The following is a 21,977-nucleotide window of genomic DNA, read 5'->3' as shown; positions in this document are numbered from 1 at the left end:
TGCTGTAAACCGCCTTGAACTAATGTTTTGGTGGTATATAAGAATAAAATTGTTATATTAACTTGATGGGAAAATAATGGGGGTGTAGAAGTAGGGTTATCATATGGCTGCAGAAAAAGGAGGATGGATTGGGACATCCGGCTTTCAATGGAAGTAAAACCCAGATGTCTCAATGCGTCCTGCTTTTTCTGGAGTTCTACATAGAAGGGCAATGGATAAAACTGAAAGAAAATATTATTAGAGGAATCGAATTTCTTGTTAGGAGAGTAAATAAAGCTACAAGAAAAGACTGCTGTGGTTTTCTAAAGAAGTAGCTAAAAATGTTGGGGGGAGGTTAGTGTCCTTAAACTTTAAGAGAGAGGAAAATAAGCATCAATACAGTGTCTGGGAAAGCTAAGAGAGGCTGTGAAAGTAATCAGGAAAGCAAAGATGCAAATATACAAAAAATAGCTAATAGGGAGAAAGCAAGACTTTCTTTTAGATATGTTAGTGAGAGAAGGAAGTGCAAGACTGGCCTTCTGAGACTCCAGGTAGAGGCTGATGAGGAAAACACAGAATTATTTAAACAATTATTTTGGTTTTGTGTTCATTGAAAAGGTGTTGGGATTGGGACTACAGAAATCCAACACAAATATGAACTAAAGTGTAGTAGATCTCAAATGATTTTCATAAGACCGTGGTAGTGATAGGTAATAGAACGGATACAGAATGTTCAACCTGTTGCAATATACTTTCTTAACTCGCACCTGGTTTTTGTTTCATTCCTGAAATCTATATGTATAAAATCGGAGGTATGTATGTGTGTATGTATGTATGTGTGTGTGTGTGTATGTGCCGCGATCACGCAAAAACGGCTTGACCGATTTGAACGAAACTTGGTATGCAGATCCCTCACTACCTGGGATGATATGTTCTGGGGGTCTCGCGCCCCACCTGCACACGTGGGCGGAGCTACAAACAGAAAATCAGATTTCACCCATTCATGTCAATGGAAAAATTGTAAAAAGCTGCCATTCTCACATTAATTCAAAAACCGCTTGACCGCTTTGAACGAAACTTGGTATGCAGATCCCTCACTACCTGGGGTGATATGTTCTGGGGGTCTCGCGGCCCACCTGCACGCGTGGGCGGAGCTACAAACAGAAAATCTGATTTCACCCATTCATGTCAATGGAAAAAATGTAAAAAGCTGCCATTCTCACAGTAATTCAAAAACGGCTTGACCGCTTTGAACGAAACTTGGTATGCAGATCCCTCACTACATGGGGTGATATGTTCTGGGGGTCTCGTGGCCCACCTGCACACGTGGGCGGAGCTACAAACATAAAATCAGATTTCACCCATTCATGTCAATGGAAAAATTGTAAAAAGCTGCCATTCTCACATTAATTCAAAAACCGCTTGACCGCTTTGAACGAAACTTGGTATGCAGATCCCTCACTACCTGGGGTGATATGTTCTGGGGGTCTCGCGGCCCACCTGCACGCGTGGGCGGAGCTACAAACAGGAAATCTGATTTCACCCATTCATGTCAATGGAAAAAATGTAAAAAGCTGCCATTCTCACAGTAATTCAAAAACGGCTTGACCGCTTTGAACGAAACTTGGTATGCAGATCCCTCACTACATGGGGTGATATGTTCTGGGGGTCTCGTGGCCCACCTGCACACGTGGGCGGAGCTACAAACATAAAATCAGATTTCACCCATTCATGTCAATGGAAAAATTGTAAAAAGCTGCCATTCTCACATTAATTCAAAAACCGCTTGACCGCTTTGAACGAAACTTGGTATGCAGATCCCTCACTACCTGGGGTGATATGTTCTGGGGATCTCGCGGCCCACCTGCACACGTGGGCAGAGCTACAAACAGAAAATCTGATTTCACCCATTCATGTCAATGGAATAAAATGTAAAAAGCTGCCATTCTCACTGTAATTCAAAAACGGCTTGACCGATTTGAACGAAACTTTGTATGCTGATCCCTCACTACCTGGGCTGATATGTTCTGGGGGTCTCGCGGCCCACCTGCACACGTGTTATAATTAAATACCCGTGCAACGCCGGGCCTTCAGCTAGTGTAATATAATTTAGAGGCTTTTCACAACACCTTCACGCATAGCCATTGTTGTGGGTATGCTGAAAAGCCAACCAGTGAGAACCTCAGGACAGGTTTGGGTAGCCGCCCTCTTGTATCTCTCGCATAGGAAACCCTAAAACATTTTCATTTGTGAAAAGCAAATTTAGAAGTTTGTTCTGTGCAAGAACGAAAACTGCTTAGGATTCTGATCAAATGACTTCACAGTACAACAAATAGTGTCTTCTAACCAACAAGAAAAATCCCAAGAGAAGGGTAGGGGCGGGAATGCTGTGCATTATGTGGCATGCCTATCTTTAGGAGGAGGTAACAAAGTAAGGGAGTTGGTTAAAATCAACAATCCTGTAAGCAGGGCAGGTCCCTGGAAGGCGAGTAACTCCCTAGCCTAGCCCCATCCAGTGCTGCCAGGTGACCCAGTTTTTAAGAACATATTTCTATCTATTCTTTTCCACCAATTCAAGCTGGAAAGAGATCACAATAGCTTCTTCAAAGCAGGGCCAACATAGTTCACACATCTTACAGCAACTAGTTTGGATTCATTTACACTTAGAGTACTGTACCATTTAAAATCCTGCTTCAGCCATCTGCAATTTGCACTACAAAGACCAGAATGCATCTGGAAGAGGCATTGCCCTGCCAGGACCGAATGAGAGCCTCTGGTCAAGATCTGGGTCACTTGACAGCTCTGTGCACACCTGGTATAAGTTTCTATGGGATCCTGCCTACCTGTCAATTGCTGTAGCATATAATGCTGACTGAGAGCAAGACTGGGAATGCCTATTTACAATTTTAATGCTACTGTCAGCTTTTTCAGCTACTAGGGTTACCACATGGCTCCAGAAAACGGAGGATGGATTGAGACATCCTGGTTTTATTTCCATTGCTTTCAGTAGAAGTAAAATCTGGATGTCTCAATCCGTCCTCCATTTTCTGGAGTCATATGGTACCCCTACAGCTACAGGACATGATTCAGGACAAGTCAGAAGTCATGAATCCACTTGTCTCTTCTGCTGAAAGTTTGAGACCCTAAGCAAATCACTTTAACCCCACTACAAACAAGTTTTTGTCTTCCAGTGCAAGGGTCATGCATCCGCTCCCGCGAGTCCATTGCATGAGATACTGATCACAGTTTGCAGCACTTCCTTCTTCTCCCTGCTCTCTGCTGCCCGCAGTCAGTTATTTCTTCTGCAAGTGAGCCTGCAGGAGCAACTTTGATCTGTGCAGTCTTCTTTTGCGGTTTTTGCATGAAACTATGTGTTCCAGTAAAGCTCCGGTGACTGCCTAGCCTGCATGAAAGGAGCAGACTTCGGTCTGCAGCTGACAGGTGGATCCTGCGGTGACCTGCTCAGCCATCCTGTTTGGACCATGGAACTTAGGGTTTTCTCCTACTTTTTGCTCACTCCTTGACTTGATCAGGAGTGCTAGCACAGGCTGTACATTTCTTCAGAGCACACATGGTGCCATCTGCACTTTCATTCCCCCTCCTTGGTCCCAGGGGTTGAGGCTCAGTCCCGGCAGTGGCCCGACTGGCAGCCAAAGATTCAGAAGAGGCAGCTTTCCTGGTGGCAGAGGTTCTCTCCAGTTTCCAGCTACCCTTAGAGGACTTGAGGCAGACTGCAGCACTTCTTCCCAGCGTCTGGTCTGTGATTATATCTGTCACAGCCACAGGGCAGTTCGGGAGGAGTGGGGTGTGAATTTGATGTTTTTGTGGTTATATTTTGATGTAGCCTTGTTCCCCAACCCCCCAAATCCTAAAATCAGTGGTTTTGGCTATCCTTTGCTGGAGTTACAGCCATGTTTTTTGGCGGAAAATCCTGGTGGTAGCCATCTTGGATTTTTCCCAATTTGAATTCTAAGTTCTCAAACTTCCTTAAAATCCTTGTTTTTGATTCTAACCATGAGGGATGGAAAACTCAGGCTCCAATATCATGAGTTCATGTGAAGTTTGTTCCAGTTGAACACCAGATGTGCAAGATGGGGAGGTGGGAACCCCATGTTTAGCATCTGACCATCTCATTAAGGTTGCCAAAAGATTGTTGGGAAGGTTGGGGAACAATTTAACCTCTCGAAGTCTGGAGTGCAGCACCAGTGCCTGGTAATGGCGCTGATGGCTCCCAAATTGAAAAGAAAGCACTCTAACTCTTTTCTTGAAAGGGGTTCTTCGTCCTCTATGCCCTTTATGCCTGACTTTGTAAACTTGCTCTGGCAAGCCTATGTTGGCGGTGCTAGTGTGTCTTCTGGGTCAGCTGGAGAGTGACTAGCTGTGCAGCCTTCCCTTGATCTCATATCTGTTCCTCTAAGAAGACCTGCGTCTCCCCCGGACTCCAACAGTTGGTCACATGGGGTCACTGAGGATAATGATCCGGGCGCTTTTCTTCTTTCCCAAAGTGAAGCCTCAGTCAGGGACGATGCAATTCTGTGTGAAGTAAATTAGGGAGTAAGTGCTGCTGTGGACCAGGGTGAGGACCCCTCTGTTTGCAGGCTGTTCAAGTCTTCTGAGTCTCTGAAGGAGCTCAAAATTGATTCTCCTTAACTTACTTCCCAATGTTCTCAGCCTACCACCTCTCCATGGCATCTGGATTTGAAAGTTTTGATTTCTGAGCATTGGGAGAACCTGGAGGACTCCTTTAAGGTGGCAAAAGCAATGTCCAAGTTATATCCTTTGGACTAGGAGTTCTAGCAGATGTTTGCTATGCCTAAAGTGGACTCCTTGGTGGCTCAGGTAACAAAGCACATGTCCCTGCTCAGCGAGGGAGGCATGGTGCTCAAGGATCAACAGGATCGCAGGCTGGATATGCTGCTCAAAAAACAATTTGAGGTCTTGACTCTGGCAGTTAAGACTGCTGCAGCAGCCTCCTTTGTTGCTCGAGCATTCTATTCTAATTTGCGTGATGGAGGAGCGACTTCAGAGCCACCATCCAAGATATTACTGGTGGGAATGGACTAAGTAGTTGATGCTCTGTATCCTCCAAATGCAAAAGAAGGCTATATAAAGCCGAAACACGACCTATATGGGGTCTGGTCATCGGGTTATCATTAATGCCATGCAACCATTGTGTTTACATTGTTGGAATAAGTTTTATTTTTAGTATATTGTGATATTTTTTATGTGTTTCATACACCAATAAACTTTACCATTTTTAACTCATGGAAGCCCAGGATCTGGTTCCACATTTGTTTTGCTGATGCTCTGTATGACATGGTTTGGGTAGTAGGTAAGGTCTGCTTATTCTGTGTCTGCCCACCAGATTTTATGGATCAGACATTGGGCTGGGAACTTCACATCCAAAGCCACTCTCAGCCTTTCAGGGGCAATATGCTATTTGGCCAGGTAATGGATGATCTTATGGCTAGTGTCCAGGACCGCCATCCAAAATCTCTTCCGGACAACAGGCCTTGGGCTGTGAAAGGGCAAACCTAAGGGTCCTTTCGAGGCTTACGCTGTTTGTGCCTATTTTCCTCTGGATCCTCATCCCAGAGATCCTTTCAGAGCCCATGACAGAGGTTCACTGGGAATAGAAAGTCCCAGGACTCCACCTCTCATCCAGGTGGGCAGCCCAAGAAATCCCAATGACGCTAGGCTTCCAAGATCAGAGACAGGCTGCAGGACTTCCTGGAGGCTTTGGAAGCTATCACAATCAACCAATGGGTGCTAGAAGTTATCAGGGACAACTATAAGTTAGAGTCCGCCCGTCCCCTCTGCCTGGTTCATGGACTTCCCAATAGGTTGACTGGAAAGATCCACCCAGGTCCAGGGGATGGGGCACTTGTTCCAGAGCTTAACTATTCTTTGAGTGAAAAAAATATTTCCTCCTATTGGTTTTAAAAGTATTCCCTGTAACTTCATTGAGCGCCCCCCTAGGCTTTGTAATTTTTGACGGAGTAAAAAATCGATCCACTTGTACCTGTTCTACACCACTCAGGATTTTGTAGACTTCAATTATATCTCCTCTCAGCCATCTTTTTTTCCAAGTTGAAGAGCTCTAACCTCTTTAGTCTTTCCTCATAGAAGAGGAATTCCATCTCCTTTATCATCTTGGTTGCTCGTCTTTAAACCTTTTCTAGCTCTGCTAAATCTTTTTTGAGATAAGGTGATCAGAATCAAATGCAATAGTCAAGGTGAGCTCACACTATGGAGTGATCCGGAAGCATTATAACATTCTAAGTTTTGTTTACCATCCCTTTTCTAATAATTCCTAGCATCTTATTTGCTTTTTTGGCCACTCCCACACATTGAGAAATTTCCTAAGGTCTGCCTGCAATTTTTCACAGTCTGCATATGTTTTAACAACTATGAACAGTTTAGTGAATTACCTCATCCTTCATTCCAATTTCCAGATCATTTATAAATAGGTTAAATAACACCAGTCTTAGTACGGATCCCTGCAGCACTCCACTATTTACCCTCCTCCATTGAGAAAAATTTCAGTTAAACCTACCCTCTGTTTTCTGTCCAATAAATAATTCCTAATCCACAACTGATCATTGCCTCCTATCCCATGACTCTAATTTTCTCAGGAGCCTCTTATGAGGAACTTTGTCAAAACCTTTCTGAAAATCTAGATATACTACATCAATCAGCTCACCTTCATCCACATGTTTATTCATAGTTTCAAAGAAGTCAAGCAAATTGGTGAGGCAAGATCTCCCCTGGCTGAACCCATGCTTACTCTGACCCATTAAATCATAGAAACATGATGGCAGATATGGGCCAAATGGCCCATCTAGTCTGCCCATCCACAGTAACCATTATCTCTTTCTCTCTTTAAGAGATCCCAAGTGCCGATCCCACGCCTTCTTGAATTCAGACACAGTCTCTGTCTCCACCACTTCTTCCAAGAGACTGTTCCACGCATCTACCACCCTTTCTGTAAAAAAAGTATTTCCTTAAATTACTCTGGAGCCTATCACCTCTTAACTTCATCATAAGCCCTCTCATTCCAGTGCTTCCATTCAATTGAAACAGACTTGACTCTTGTGCATTTACGCCACGTCTCTATCATATCTCTCCTCTCCCACCTTTCCTCTAAAGTATATACATTGAGATCTTTAATTCTGTCCCCATACGCCTTATTACGAAGACCACACACCATTTTTGTAGCCTTCCTCTGGACCAACTCCATCCTTTTTATATCTTTTTGAAGATGCGTCTCCAAAATTGTATATAATATTCTAATTGAGGTCTCACCAGAGTCTTATACAGGGGCATCAATACCTCCTTTTTCCTACTAGCCATATCTCTTCCTATGCACCCTAGCATCCTTCTAGCTTTCGCCGTCACCTTTTCAACCTGTTTGGCCACCTTAAGATCATCACAAACAATCACACCCAAGTCTCCCTCTTCTGTCATGCACATAAATTCTTCACCCCCTAAACTGTACCATTCCTTGCAGCCCAAATGCATGACCTTGCATATCTTAGCACTAAATTTTAGCTGCCAAGTTTCAGACCATTCATTCTCCTGTTGTCAAAATTAGAATAATTGACTAAAAAGTAAGACTATAAATAGAGAAATGAGCTAGGGGTGGGCGTGAGTGGGGAGGATGGGCAGAAATGAAGACTAAGCCATACCCTACTATGCCTGCCAGAGAAAATCTCTAGCAGAATGTTCAAGTTTAAAGATTAAAACTATACATGGCTTTTATACTATGGAAACTAGCTAAGTAAAGTTTGCTCTTTTAAGTTCTAAACTGTCTATATAAAGGAACTTACAATTTAGCTTTTATCCTCAAAATTATCAAAGCTCAGAGCAAAATAATATATACTTACACAGAGAAATGTCTCTTCTCTTCTCAGAAAGATAAATATCCTCTTCTCCTTCTCACCTCCTTTATTCTGCTGCTTATGCCTCTTCCTATGCCACCATCACCCCAAGGTCTATGTCCTCATAGGTACATATGAGTTCTTCAGGCTGCAGACTATGTGCTCTCAGTGACTATCCTCAGGCCTTCAGGTTGCTGTTGAAGTTCATTAGAGAGGGTTGCATACATTTAGTTTAGTTGCATACATTTAGTTTAAGTGAGTCCTGAGTAAGTTTGTACATTTTTAATTACGGTAGGGGATCCTATGAACATTAAACCCAGATCATTGCCCTGATCCATATGAGCCAGCTCTGAAGGTGCTGTGGGTGCTTGAGCACCCCTATATTGAGCAAAATTCTGGGGTAACCTCTGTTGGGTTTAGCAGCCCCAATCATTCTGAAAAGTTGGCTTCTATGATCTGATCATATAGCCAAGCCTACTGAAACAAATAATTAAAATGGGAATGTGATTAGGAATTCAGAAATATACAGAGTAGTAAACACTGACAAAACCAAGCAGAAAATGATTCAACTGCTGTAGATAGATCACTATCTCTCCTCACAAGGCTTGCATAGAATAAGCAGCTTCTTTCTAAATGAATCAACTCTAGTCCCTTTTCCCTCCACTTATAGCCCTTTGCCCATGTCTGGAACACAGTGTGTTATCCGAGGCGACACCCTAAGCTCAGCTGACTGAAAGTCAGAGAATCAGAAGGGTGGTGATGGTTCTGAGCTGCCCTGAAGCTTCTTCTCCTCTCCTCAGTCTGGAAAGCAGGTGGAAGGCTCTTAAATCAAACAGGTTTGTCCATTCCTCAATTCTTCCCTCCTTGGCCTCTTTACTGCTGGCTTTCAGCACACCACTGTCATTCATGTTTTTAATATCTCCTTAAGTATCAGATGGGAATAAGGGGCAATTCTACAACTGGGCGCCTTCATGTAGACACCCCAAGGACATGTGGTGAGATCTGATTCCATAACAGATTTTGGGTGCTTAGATTACATTATAAAATACTAATATAACCTGGTATCAGCATGCATAACATTTATGTGGAATCTTGCTACTCTTTGGGGTTCTGCATGTAATCTCGCTGCTGGTTAACGAGCAAGGTGAAGGAAGCTATCAGAGCTACAAGAGAATCCTACAGAAAGTGGAAGAAAGATCCTACTGAAAATAACTGTAAATTGCACAGAGAATGGCAAGTCAAATGCAAGGCGCTGATAAGGAAGGAAAAGAGAGACTTTGAACAGAAGATTGCACTGGAAGCAAAAACTTTTTTTTAGGTATATTAAAAGCAAGAAGCCGGGAAGAGAATCAGTTGGACCACTAGACGACTGAAGGGTAAAAAGATCGCTCCAGGAAGACAAGGCCAAAGCGGAGAGATTAAATGAGTTATTTACTTCGGTCTTCACCGAGAAAGATGTGGGGGAGATACCAGTACCAGAAATGGTATTCAATGATGATGAGCCAGAGAAACGGAAACAAATCTCTGTAACACTGGAAGATGTAATAGGTCAATCTGACAAACTGAACAGTAGCAAATTGCCTGGACTATCCCAGAGTGCTGATAGAATTGAAAAATGAACTTACAGAGCTAGTTTTAGTAATCGGTAATTTATCTTTAAAATCCAGCATAGTACTGGAGATTAGACAACATAGTGTGGATTTATAAAAAGGGTTCCAGAGGTGATCCAGAAAATTATAGGCTTTTGGATTTATCTCACTACAAATTATTTTTCCCATTGGTCTATACTTATACATTTACTAGTATTTAGGCAGAAGATAAATTTTTTAAATAAATAAAATTTACTAGTGCTTATTTTGCAGAGATTTTATATTGAATATTTGCACATTCTTTTAAAACTGAGTGCTGAAAAATCTAGCTTACCGTGGGTAGGAAAGGAGATAATTTTAAATTTTGAACTGTCCCAATATTAAACCAGAAACCAATCCCTATGCTTGTTTGGGTATGCAGTTGGACTCAGACTTAAATGGTGAGTCCCAAGTTCGCCAAGTAATTCATCCAACTTTTGTTAAATTATGATAAACTATTTTGCTTTCTATTGATGATTTACAAAAAAAAAAAAAAAAGATTCATTCTTTCAAAATTGGATTATTATAAAATCCTGTATATGGGAAAAACAGCTGTGCCACTTGCAGCTAGATTTGAAAAGGTGTCCGCACTACCTATCCTTGAACTGGCCCCCAATTTCAGCTTGTACTGAGTTTAAGATATTTTCCAGAATGAGTCCTTCTTATCTGGCTGCCTTGATCCAAATAAGATCAAGTTCTAAATCCACCAATTAGTTAATACAAGTTAGTAAAATTAATGTGCCATCTTCCTCATTTATTTATTCAATTTTCTATGCTTTTCTCCCAGGGGAGCTCAAAACAGTTTACAAGAATGTATTCAGGTACTGGAGCATTTCTCCCTGTCTGTCCCGGTGGGCTCACAATCTAATGTACCTGGGGCAATGGGGGATTAAGTGACTTGCCCAGGGTCACAAGGAGCAGTGTGGATTTGAGTTCACAGCCGTACTCTCCCCCTACTCTCTTGTCTACTCTTATTAGGCTAGTGTCCTTCCATAATAATAAAACAATGTTTAAATCAGTTGCTCCCAGTTTGTGAAACTCTCATTCTTGGACAATAACCTCTGGAAGCTTCACCATAGGGTCTTGCATCTATTCCATAGTAACATAGTAGATGACGGCAGATAAAGACCCGAATGGTCCATCCAGTCTGCCCAACCTGATTCAATTTAAATTTTTTTTTTTTCTTCTTAGCTATTTCTGGGCGAGAATCCAAAGCTTTTCCCGGTACTGTGCTTGGGTTCCAACTGCCGAAATCTCTGTTAAGACTTACTCCAGCCCATCTACACCCTCCCAGCCATTGAAGCCCTCCCCTGCCCATCCTCCACCAAACGGCCATACACAGACACAGACCGTACAAGTCTGCCCAGTAACTGGCCTAGTTCAATCTTTAATATTATTTTCTGATTCTAAATCTTCTGTGTTCATCCCACGCTTCTTTGAACTCAGTCACAGTTTTACTCTCCACCACCTCTCTCGGGAGCGCATTCCAGGCATCCACCACCCTCTCCGTAAAGTAGAATTTCCTAACATTGCCCCTGAATCTACCACCCCTTGGCTGCAGAACTTACAAATAAATCCATCCCCCCTCTGCCAGGTCATCTCTCAGGACACTCCCCTCTAAGCGTAGTTTGCTTCTGCAGCCTTGCTGCGAACTTCTAGTTATTCTGCTCGTAATTTCATTTCTCAGTTCCTAGTCTTTTATTTTGTTCTGTGCCGTGGGTATTGCCCAAGTGCTGAGGATTCACTCTGGGGGAGTGATCTTTCGGTGGGAGATCGCAGACTTTTCCTTAAAGATTGCCTGCTTCTGGGGTGCCCTGTTAGCAGAACCTGCAGTAAGCCCTCCAGACAGCATGCAGATCAGATCGGGTCACCATCTCTCCCCGGGTTTGTCCGCTGAGGGGTCCCGTGGAGTTTAGCCGGGATCAGGACCAGACCGTGTATCTTCCCTCAATCCCCTGAGAGAGCCTGGTGGTCGTGATCTGAGGTGGCAGGGAAGGTGAGGTGGTCAGAAGACCTGAAAATCCAGTTTTATAAGCTCCTGAGGTACTGATCTCCCTTGCTTGTACTGTGTATTGCTGGCTGCCATAGAAATGCTTTGCAGCACATGTCTCTGAGGTGTCTGTGTGCTTCTGAATTTGGCGATTTTGGAGGGGTTTTTTGGGTGGTTTACCTGCATGCCCTGGAACCCCTCACCTGTAAAAGCCTAAATTTGTCATTTTACGTGGTTCCCTGCGTTTTTCCTGGGCCGATTTAAGGCAAAATCGGCACCTGTGGTGGCCATCTTGGATTTTATTTAAAATTTTCAAAAGTGTATTTTTTGGACTTATAAGCTTTGTTTTTGCTCCAAACTTCACATATGGCCTCAGGACAGGATGGCATGGATTCATGCCGTAAATGCAGCAGATCGCTGATGGATTTGTAGCCATGTATCACGTGTGCCGTGGCCCTCAAGGGGTATGAACCGTGCGTGGGTCCCACAATTCTCCCCTCCGGAGAGGCTCTACCTTCCTCCAATTCCACCGGAGACGCGATTGCAGCTTCAGGGATGCCTGGTTTGGGCGCGGAGGGCATTTCCATTCAACGCAAACGCATTGAAAGTGTTCCCTACCTAACCTAAAATGTCCATACCCTATTCGCTCAATGTCCTGTAAGGTAAACCTCTCTCTGTACCCTGTTATCCCCTTCGCTTCCAGGAAGTCATCCAGTCCCTTTTTGAACCCCAGAATTGTACTCTGTCTTATCACCTCTCCGGAAGCGCGTTCCAGGTGTCTACCACCCGTTGAGTGAAGAAGAACTTGGTATTATTGCTGACTATTAGGTGATATTCTCAATGTGCAAATCTGTTTCTGTATTATCACATTTATTGTACGTATAAAAATGAATAAAGATTAAAAAAAAAAGGAGGATGTTACAAGGGTTGTAATGAGAAGATTTTTTTTCAGCATAAGGATGATACTTTTTGTGGATAAATGTTTTTCCAGGAGACAAATTTTGCCACTAAAGCCTACGTTTTTTGTTTTTGTGCATCCTTTTTCCTGAGATCTCCTTGTAAATATTACTTATCCTGGCAATAATGATATTTTCTTTGATCCTACTCAATTACAGCGATAAGGGGTTCATTAAAGATGAGTCTAAACTCTTGTTTTCAGACTATATAATTTGAATCCTCCCCCCCCTCTTATGGATTATTTCATTTTTTTCCCCCCTTTATGTTTGACAATTTAATCAAGTGGAAGAAAGAGTTTCGAAATGCACTTGCGTGAGGGGAGCTCGTTTTGCTTCGGCCCCTGCGAATGGTCTGGGCAGTGCCGCTCTATTACCTGCATTACGGTAATCACCTGGATGATGTCATCGTTCGAGCAGCAGCAGCAGCAGACGGGGCAAGTCAAAGCCACCGGGAGACGGAGCCGATGCCGGGGCTGGGACGGACGGCAGGACGAGCCGAAAGCAGCCGCCTTAGCCCCGACCCGCGGCCGCCGCGCCTGGGTCCCGGGTCCGGCTGGGAAAGCAGCAACCCGGCTCGGCGCTGAGAATCGGACGCAAAGCGCCGGGCTTCGTCGGCATCGTCCTTCTTCCTCTCGTTGCCGCGACCGAGCTCTGGGGATTTATGGGGCAGATCACCCGATCCGGAGATGCCGAGGAAGGAGCTGCCTTTGCCCGAGGGCTGGGAGAAAGCCTGGGACTTCGATGGGAAAGTGTATTACATCGATCACGCCAGCAAAACCACCAGCTGGATCGACCCGCGAGACAGGTAGGAGGAGCGCGCACCTGCAGCTCTTCGGGCAGGGGACCGGGGGCCCAGAGCCCAGCTTTGGCTAACAGAGAGCGTTGGTGGCCGAGCTGGGATTGGAACCCCCAGCTGATGGCTCCTGCCTCAACTTTCTTTCATCGTTAAGACAGTTTGGGCCTTTAAAGGTAGCCGTCGTATGTTATTTGATCTGTAAGTATGTAATTTGTTATAGTGTATCTCTGAAGCGTTTTGTACGATAAATGTAAATCTTTTATCTTGTATGTTAATATGTAGCTCGCTCTGGAGGAGAAATAAACAAACAAACGTTTGGAAAATATTTGAAGAAAGAGAAAACCAACCAAACAAATCATGCACCTATAATCCCCCCTTGGTTGGTCACACCTTTACATCTTAAGGTGCTTTAGCCGTTCCCACCAGATGCCGGGCCACGATTTCTGGTTACCTGGAGAAAGTTTTGCACTTGCTCGCTCTTCCCCCCCCCCCCCCCCCCCCCCTGGTGCTGCTGCGCTGGGAAATATACGGTAGTTAAAGAGGTGCTAGGCGTTTAATTACTGCTGTCAACATTAGTCTCGTGCAGGTGTATAATTGCAGGTCGGCTCTGTTGGCGGGGGCTGGATGCAAGTTTCTACAATGTTATGCTGGGGTTGATTTATCTGATAGCTACGACCGTGCTTTGATAATGTCTTAGGGTCCGTATCTTTTTATTCCACTGCTATTTCGGGGGGGGATGTTTTGCACACGAGTCACCGGGGAATTCATGTTCTTCTCTCTCTGGATTTATCCCCACCTGACATCTCAGTCCTTTCCCGAGTCTTCTATTGTCAGAAACAGAGGATTGTGACAAAAAAGGCAGATAGGAACAGATGAATTCCAAGTGACAAGAGTCTGCATTCCTGAACTTAATTTTTAAGGGAATAGCGGCGAAGCTGTTAAGCTGCGCTAAGCATTAACGCGTGCTTACAGCATGTAAAAAAAGCGCCACCGCAGGGCGCACGTGAGCATCTGCAACGGTTTTTGCATGTGTGCATGCTCCCCATATGCTAAAAACCAACCAAACCAAAAAAATGCCGGGCGCGTGATTGAGAGTGGGGGAGGGGGTGCAGTGATGCTAATCGGTTAGCTTGTGCTTCGCGCTGGAGCCCTTACGGCCTAGACCAGGGGTCTCAAAGTCCCTCCTCGAGGGCCGCAATCCAGTCGGGTTTTCAGGATTTCCCCAATGAATATGCATGAGATCTATGTGCATGCACTGCTTTCAATGCATATTCATTGGGGAAAACCCGACTGGATTGTGGCCCTCAAGGAGGGACTTTGAGATCCCTGCCATAGTGGGACAGTCCGAAGGTCCATCAAACCCAGTCTTCTGTTTCCAACAGTGGGAAACCAGGGTCCCAAGTACCTGGCAGAAACCCAGAGTAGCAACATTCCAGAGCTGAGATTGTGATGTCATAATGCCTCATTCCACCAATGCCTAAGAGGCATCCTCAGCAGTGATGTCACAATGGCTGAACTGTCTCATACTTGGCTCACATAAGAACATAAGAGTTGGCATAGTGCAGGGGTCTCAAAGTCTCTCCTTGTCGGGTTTTCAGGATTTCCCCAATGAATATGCATGAGATCTGGGAGATAGGTACAAAACAAATGCAAGGAAGTTTTTTTTCACACAAAGGGTCGTGGACACTTGGAATGCGCTACTGGAGGAAGTGATCAGGCAGAGTACGGTACAAGGATTCAAACAGGGATTGGACGGATTCCTGAGGGATAAAGGGATCGTGGGATACTGAGTGACGTGCTGGGATGTAACACAGGTATAGAAAGCTAACCAGGTAATAAGTATAGAAACCCAACCAGGTCGTGCATGTGCAAGACCGGAGGGTTAGGACTTCGATGGGAAGATAGGACTCAATGGGAAACCAAGGTGGCAAGGGGGCCCCTTCTGGTGATTCAGACAGGTCGTGACCTGTTTGGGCCACCGCGGGAGCGGACTGCTGGGCAGGATGGACCTATGGTCTGACCCAGCAGAGGCACTGCTTATGTTCTTATGTTATCTATGTGCATGCACTGCTTTCAATGCATATTCATTGGGGAAATCCTGAAAACCCGACTGGATTGCGGCCCTCAAGGAGGGACTTTGAGATCCCTGGTCTAGACCAGTGGTTCCCAACCCTGTCCTGGAGGAACACCAGGCCAATTGGGTTTTCAGGCTAGCCCTAATGAATATGCATGAAGCAAATTTGCATGCCTATCACTTCCATCATATGCAAATCTCTCTCATGCATATTCATTAGGACTAGCCTGAAAACCCGTCCTCCAGGACAGGGTTGGGAATCACTGGTCTAGACGATAGAGTATAGAAGGACTCATGCGCTAATGGGAAAATTAGCGCATGGCCATTATTGATTCCAGAAAAGGAGGATTTATCCCCCTAAAAAAATTTTCGCTGCTGCCTGCTACTGCTGCTGTTCCCCTTAACCAGTGGTTTTGAACTTTTGACCCAGGGGCCACATGTGGCCTACCAGGTCCTATTTTGAGGCCCTCGGTCTGTTTATCATAATCACAAAAGTAAAATAAAACAGTTTCTTGATCATATGTCTCTTTAGCTATAAATGACAATATTATTATTAAGACTTGGCCAAAAGGAAAGATTTAAAAACTATGAAGAGTTTTACCTCATGCAAAATTGTCATTTCTTTAATAAGACATTAACTCTTTTTTTCTGAGACCCTCCAAGTACCTCCAAATCCAAAATGTGGCCCTGCAAAGGGTTTGAGTTTGCGACCACTGTCCTCAACCATCTGGATCTAGCACTTCCTTCCTGCTGCAGCTCCTCCTTGGCAGACAGGCCAGAAAGTGATATGGGCTCCAAGGTGAACGCATTTGCACTCTTGGACGTGTCCCAGCCTCAAAGAAAGCGTATTCCTGACTGGGCAGGACACACCAGAAGAGATGCTATGGTGGGCCAAGTTGGGGACAACACAACAGAAAGATTGGGCAACAGAAGATTGGATGTACCAGTTTGTAGTTTAAGAAGTGTCTAAATAACTGAAAAACAAGCCAGCCTGCATTGGAAGCTTGGGTGCTGTGCTGCTTGTTTGTAGCCTCTTAACTACAGTGCTCCCCTGATATTCGCGGGGGGTTCTGTTTCAGGAACCCCCGCGAATCTTGAAAAACCGCAAATACGTTTTTTAGTGGGGGAGACAGGAGAGGGCAGTCGGAGCGCTGGCGAGTGAAGGAAATCACTCGCGGTATGCTCCGACCGTCTCTTCCTGCACTAAAGTCGGGCCTCACCAATCAGGAGCTGCGAGTAATGGAACTAAAAGATCAAATGTTCCATAGAGAAGCTTAAAAATAACACATGCACACTTAAACTGGATCCTAAAACGAACTGGGAGCCAGTAAAGCAGGGGTGTCAAAGTCCCTCCTCGAGGGCCGCAATCCAGTTGGGTTTTCAGGATTTCCCCAATGAATATGCATGAGATCTATTTGCATGCATTGCTTTCATTGTATGCTAATAAATCGCATGCATATTCATTGGGGAAATCCTGAAAACCCAACTGGATTGCGGCCCTCGAGGAGGGACTTTGACACCCCTGCAGTAAAGCTTTCTCAACAAAGGAGAGACAAGGTCGTACTTTCTTTTCTCAAAAATAAGTTTAGCTGCCGTGTTTTGTATTAACTGTAGTCGATTGATGCCCATATAAACAGAATTACAATAATCCAGCTGGGCAAGCACAATGGACTGTACTCAATAATTAATACCCCTAAATCTCTCCCTCTACTCTACTCAAACACTTGCCAATACAATCTAAGAACCTCCATTCTATTTTCTATTATCCAAACCATAATTCTGACCTCCTCAAACTACTATAAAGTAGTATTTTAATTCTGTAATTGAAAATACTGTAAGTTGCCTTGAACCTGTTTAAAGATAGTGCGACTCATAATAAATACCAGATTAGACTAGATAGTTACTTTTTCTGGCCCTAGTGGGCTCACAAACTAAGGTTGCTGTCTTTTTCCTGGGACAGTGGAGAGTTAAGTGACTTGCCCAGGTTGGAGATAATGGGGGAGGGTTGAGATGGGAGATGCTGGTATTTAAAAGAAAGGGAAGAAATGGGGAGAGGAATTGATTGACATGAGAAATGGTGGAATTGGGGGAGAGGGGAATGGTGCTGGCAGGTGGTAGGTTGGGAGAGATAGTCACCATGTTAGACGAATGGTCTGATGCTGTGGTTGGGAAGGGATTGGGACATAGGTGGATGCAAATGCTGGACCACAAAGGAGGAGGGAATAGAGTTACAGATAAATGATGCTGGATCACTTGAGAGGAGCGTTGGGGGGAGGGGCAGGGAGATTACAGAGATGCTGGTCATGGGGTGAGGGAGCTAGGGAGACAGAGAGGGGTTAATGGACGTGAGGCTAGGGGAACTGTGAACGGAAGATGGATATTGGGGATGGGGACTAGCAAGACAGAGATGCTAGATGTAAGGCACTGGATCGGAGAAGAGAGAAAAGGGAATCTGGACCTGGGAAGGAGAAAAGAGGGGAGATGCTAGGAAAGGGGAGGAAGGAAGAAAGAAAAGAGAGAGCTAGTGAGAGACTGGGGAAGGTGAGATCAATGGGGAATTGGAGTGTGTGGTGGAGGTAAAGGAAAGAAATGGAAAGCTGTATGTAAAGAGAGGGATATTGAAAACTCGTTGGTAAGAAGGAGGATTGAAATCTGACTAGAGAAGTAGAAAAAAATGAATGGAAGCGATTGATGTTAGAAATGGATGTGAGGAGGAAGTGAAGACTGCAGGACAGAGAAATAGGATACCCTGAAATGAGAGTTAAGATTGACAGAAATGGCATGAGACCAGTATAATTAGAAAAATAAAATGGCCACACAGCAAAGATAGGAAAAAACGATTGTATTTTCTGTTTAGTGATTGGAACGTATCAGTTTGTGGAAGGTCTATCTGCTAGTGGCAATATAAGATTTGGCTGGGAGCGAAGGCAGAAATTTGGGAGAGGACTCCAAAGCATACTAGCAGGCAATGTCTTCTTCAGCTTTAAGCAGGTTTGGGGGTCTTCTCTCACCTGGGAACCTAGGATAGTTGCCTTGGTTGAGGCAACCAAGGCAACTATCCAAGGTTCCCCCCCCAAAAAAAACCACATACCAGGCCTAACAACTTCTGTCTTTAGATTTTGCACAGTGCAGGGGGAAATGAATGCCTATTTCTCTGGTGTTGCACTACATGGAGTGTCTATTATCTTGGTGTTTTTTTTTTTAAATTTGATAAGGGTCTATCTGTGTTATGTATGTGAAACCAAAGTTGGATATTGTGTTAACATGGAGTTTCTATGTAATAATGTCTTGTTTTTAATCATTCTTAGTAGGTGTACTGACGTTCTAGGTCTCACTACAATATTTATTGGGTTGCCTTTCCCTAGGTAGGTTCCGTCTCGTGTGAGCTTTGGGAGCTAGATTAGCTGCAGGTCCTGAGTGACTCTTTTTTTGTAGAAGTTTCTATTATCTCACAATATGCCTCGTACTGAAAGTATTTATGCTGCTTTTACTGACATGACATTTGAATTTGGTTTGTACATTTTACGGGGAAATGAGAGCCTGCCGATGCTTTAACTGTATATAAGGCAATTCTTGTCAGTTTCACCCTTCCTCCCTGCTCCATCGAAAGAAGCTTTGTTGGGTAATGCCAAAAACTGATTTTTCCCCTCCTTGGAGAAATTCCTCCATATGCCCATGGTAAGGTAGAAAAATTTGAACTATTTGCTTTCACCAGAGAGGCCACACCACCCTCTTCCTCACTCTTCTCCTTTCCCCCTGTCAGTTGATAGACAATTTGGTAAACTCTGGTTTCTTCATTTTTAGCTGTTTCAAATTTGTCTTTCAAATACATCTTCCAGAGTCTTGTCAGGAAAATTAGGGACCCTAATATCCAAGATGGCTCCTGCCCAGTTAAATTACACTGAGGGAGTCAGAAGGAAGTATCTGGTGGCACTTACCCAGACACTGCCTTAGAATCCCCCCCCTCTGATCACTGCCAGGAGCTAAGGGTTATGCCCACACCTATGCCTGCGTAACTAACTGGACGACTAGGACCCTTCAAAAGCAGTCCTGATTTTGCTCAGTTAGCTATGGGGGTATGGTACTGAATATTGGCTGTCCCAGATAGGGTGCCCCTCCCCCACCTCCTCACGCTTCTTCCCCGCCCCCTCATGCCACATGCACTGCTTCCCTTCCCCCGTATCTCTGTAACGTTCCTGGCGCAAGCAGCAATGCCAGCATTGACTCTTTCTCTGACATCACTTCCTAGGTGCGGGTCCAGGAACGTTACAGAGGTACGGGGGAAGGGAAGCGGCGTGCCCATGTGGCAGTGTGGAGATGGAGAGGAGGATGGGTGCTTGCGCCCTCACAAAAATGGCACCCCACCCCCTTACTACGCCACTGCCTGGCATCAAATATCTGGGTCTTGATTAGCTAGTGGCTGTCGGAGTTTATAGAAATATTGACGTCTGCCTGCTCAGATGTTTGAACTGTGGACAACTGAGTCCCCCATCAGACAATTCCCTATTCCAGGTATCCCAAATTGCCCGATGTTTGTTCAGTGAACACGGAAGTCTAAGTAAATGACTCCTACTGCTGTCTCTCGGGTGTCCTCAGGAGCTGTCTTCTTAATGCTAGACAGTTCTTCCCCCCTAGACCAAGGAATTAGAATTAGGAGGTGAACCAAAACTCTAGAAGAGGCAGTGCCACTGAGCTTCTCCCGAGAATTGGTAGGAAGACATTTGGTAGGATCTTCCTACCAATTGTCATATCCAATTGTACTATCCTGTCAGAACAGCTTGCCACTCAGCTAATCACAGCAGGGCCTTCAGGAGTCCTGCCAGCTCAGCTGATCGGGGATTCTCGTGCCATGATCAGTTCGACTGGCAGAGAGATCTATGATTCCTTTCTCACTCCCTCACACCCAGCAATCCCCCCACCCCCTCCAGAGATAGTCCCACTCCTGCTGATCCTGAGCCTTCCGATACCTCTCTCCCTCCCACCTACCGATTCCCCCCAACACCCTGTCAGAACGGCTTGTAATCAGTTGATCATGCAGGGGAATCCATCCAACAGGACTCCCCAAAACTGGAGCTTCGGAGAATCCTGCTGGCCCAGATGATTTGAGATTCTACTGCCACGATCAGCTGAACCGTCAGGGAGATCCAACTTTCCTGTCTCCCTCCCTCACACTTACTGATCCCCCAGGCTCTTCCACAGAGAGCCCCCTTCCACTGAGCTGACACCCCCATATCCCCCAACATACCCAACACCCCTCCACCCCCCCCCCCCAACGACTAGGGTGACCCCAGCAGGGAGAATCCCAGTTCCCCCTCCCTCCCTCCCTTCCACCTACTGATCCTTGCAGCCCCCCTCCAAAAAGAGCTGCCCTCTGTTGAGCCCTATACCCCCAACATCCTCTGACACCCTCCCCCCCCAACATCCCCACTCCTGACACCCCCCACTCCCTCCTTCCCATAGGGCCGCCTCTTCAAAATTGTGGTCCTTCCCCTCCCAGTGCATCCCAAGTAAGTCAAATAAGATGTCCTTGCCTTTGCTACTTTCGTAGCCTAAAAGCTATCGCAGTGGTGTACAACCAAGTACAGTAGGCATCTTTCTGTTCCTGGAGGGCTCTTAATTTAAGCTGATGCCTGAGGCAGTGGAGGGTTAAGTGACTTGCCCAAGATCACATGTGGGATTTGACCCCTGGTATCCCTGGTTTGCAGCCAGTGGCTATAACCATTGGTTCTACTGCTCCACTTTCCCTCTCCTGTACTTTTGGAAATGTCAGCGTTTTCCTGAGAGCCAAACTCACTGGCAGAAGCGTTTGATTTGTTATAACTCTCTCACGTAGTAAATTGAGCTTATTTGGGCTCGTCAGTAGGTATAGTATCTGTAGGGTTGTGTTACTTCTCAGTTGGCTGAATTTATAGTGTTCCGGCTTCTTTCCTCTCTCAGCCCGGTGTCTCCCTAGTTTCTTCTTGTTCAGTTTGTCAGGTGAGCGGCTCAACTCTGTGTCTTGGGAAGAAAGGAGTGTCCTGTTTTGAGTTCAGAAGCGAGTATTTTGTATTCCTGACACAGCCGTTTGCTCTGCCCACGGAGGGAGCAGGTCATTCCGTTTGGGTTTCCCTCTTTCAGTAAAGTGGTTTAAGATCCGCCAAGATGATACGTTGTGCCAGTTTCTTTTCCCTTCACGCTCACCAAGAGGAAAAGCATTCCAGTCTGAATTATTGAAAGCGGTTGCCCGGACGACGTCATTCTGTTTCTTTTAATGGAATGAAGTCTCTGCGCTCTGTGTAGGTGGCGATGGTAGGATTTAGAGACTTTTTTTCTAACTCGTCTGCACATTCATATTCCCTCTGTACATAGAGGGTTCACGTTGAACCTTCCCTGTGTCTGATTATTTGATGTGCAAAGGGTCTTATGCTTTAGAAAGACCTCGGTTTTACTAGTTCAGGCTTTTGTAGCTCACAAGATTTAGATTAAGATTTAAAAAAAAAAAAGAGAGAGAGAGTGAGCTATTACATATACGTTGAGTTAGTTTATTGTCAAGGTATTACAAATAACCTTTGCTGCTTTTTGACTACAGTAGTTGCATGACTTGAGCTGTAACCTTATAGTGAACTTGGAGAACTGGGTTCAAGTCCCACTCTAATTCTTTGTGACTCTAGATAAGTTGCTTAACTTACTTGCTT

At 44.9% G+C, this 21,977-nt stretch overlaps 1 protein-coding gene across 1 annotated transcript in view; it reads left to right on the top strand.

The window, feature by feature from the left end:
* The first annotated feature begins 12,852 nt into the window (after nt 1-12,852).
* WWC1 (WW and C2 domain containing 1) overlaps nt 12,853-21,977 on the top strand; it is a 223,179-nt gene continuing 214,054 nt past the window's right edge. Inside the window, exon 1 of the mRNA XM_033927312.1 lies at nt 12,853-13,238. Within this exon, the coding sequence (XP_033783203.1) occupies nt 13,120-13,238 (119 nt within the window). The 5' untranslated portion in view covers nt 12,853-13,119. The remainder of the gene's footprint in view (nt 13,239-21,977) is intronic.

The sequence above is a fragment of the Geotrypetes seraphini genome, chromosome 18, assembly GCF_902459505.1.
Source record: "Geotrypetes seraphini chromosome 18, aGeoSer1.1, whole genome shotgun sequence".
In the NCBI taxonomy this organism is placed as follows: domain Eukaryota; kingdom Metazoa; phylum Chordata; class Amphibia; order Gymnophiona; family Dermophiidae; genus Geotrypetes; species Geotrypetes seraphini.
Note: the sequence above shows the minus strand (reverse complement) of the source record. Positions and strands in the feature narration are given on the sequence as shown.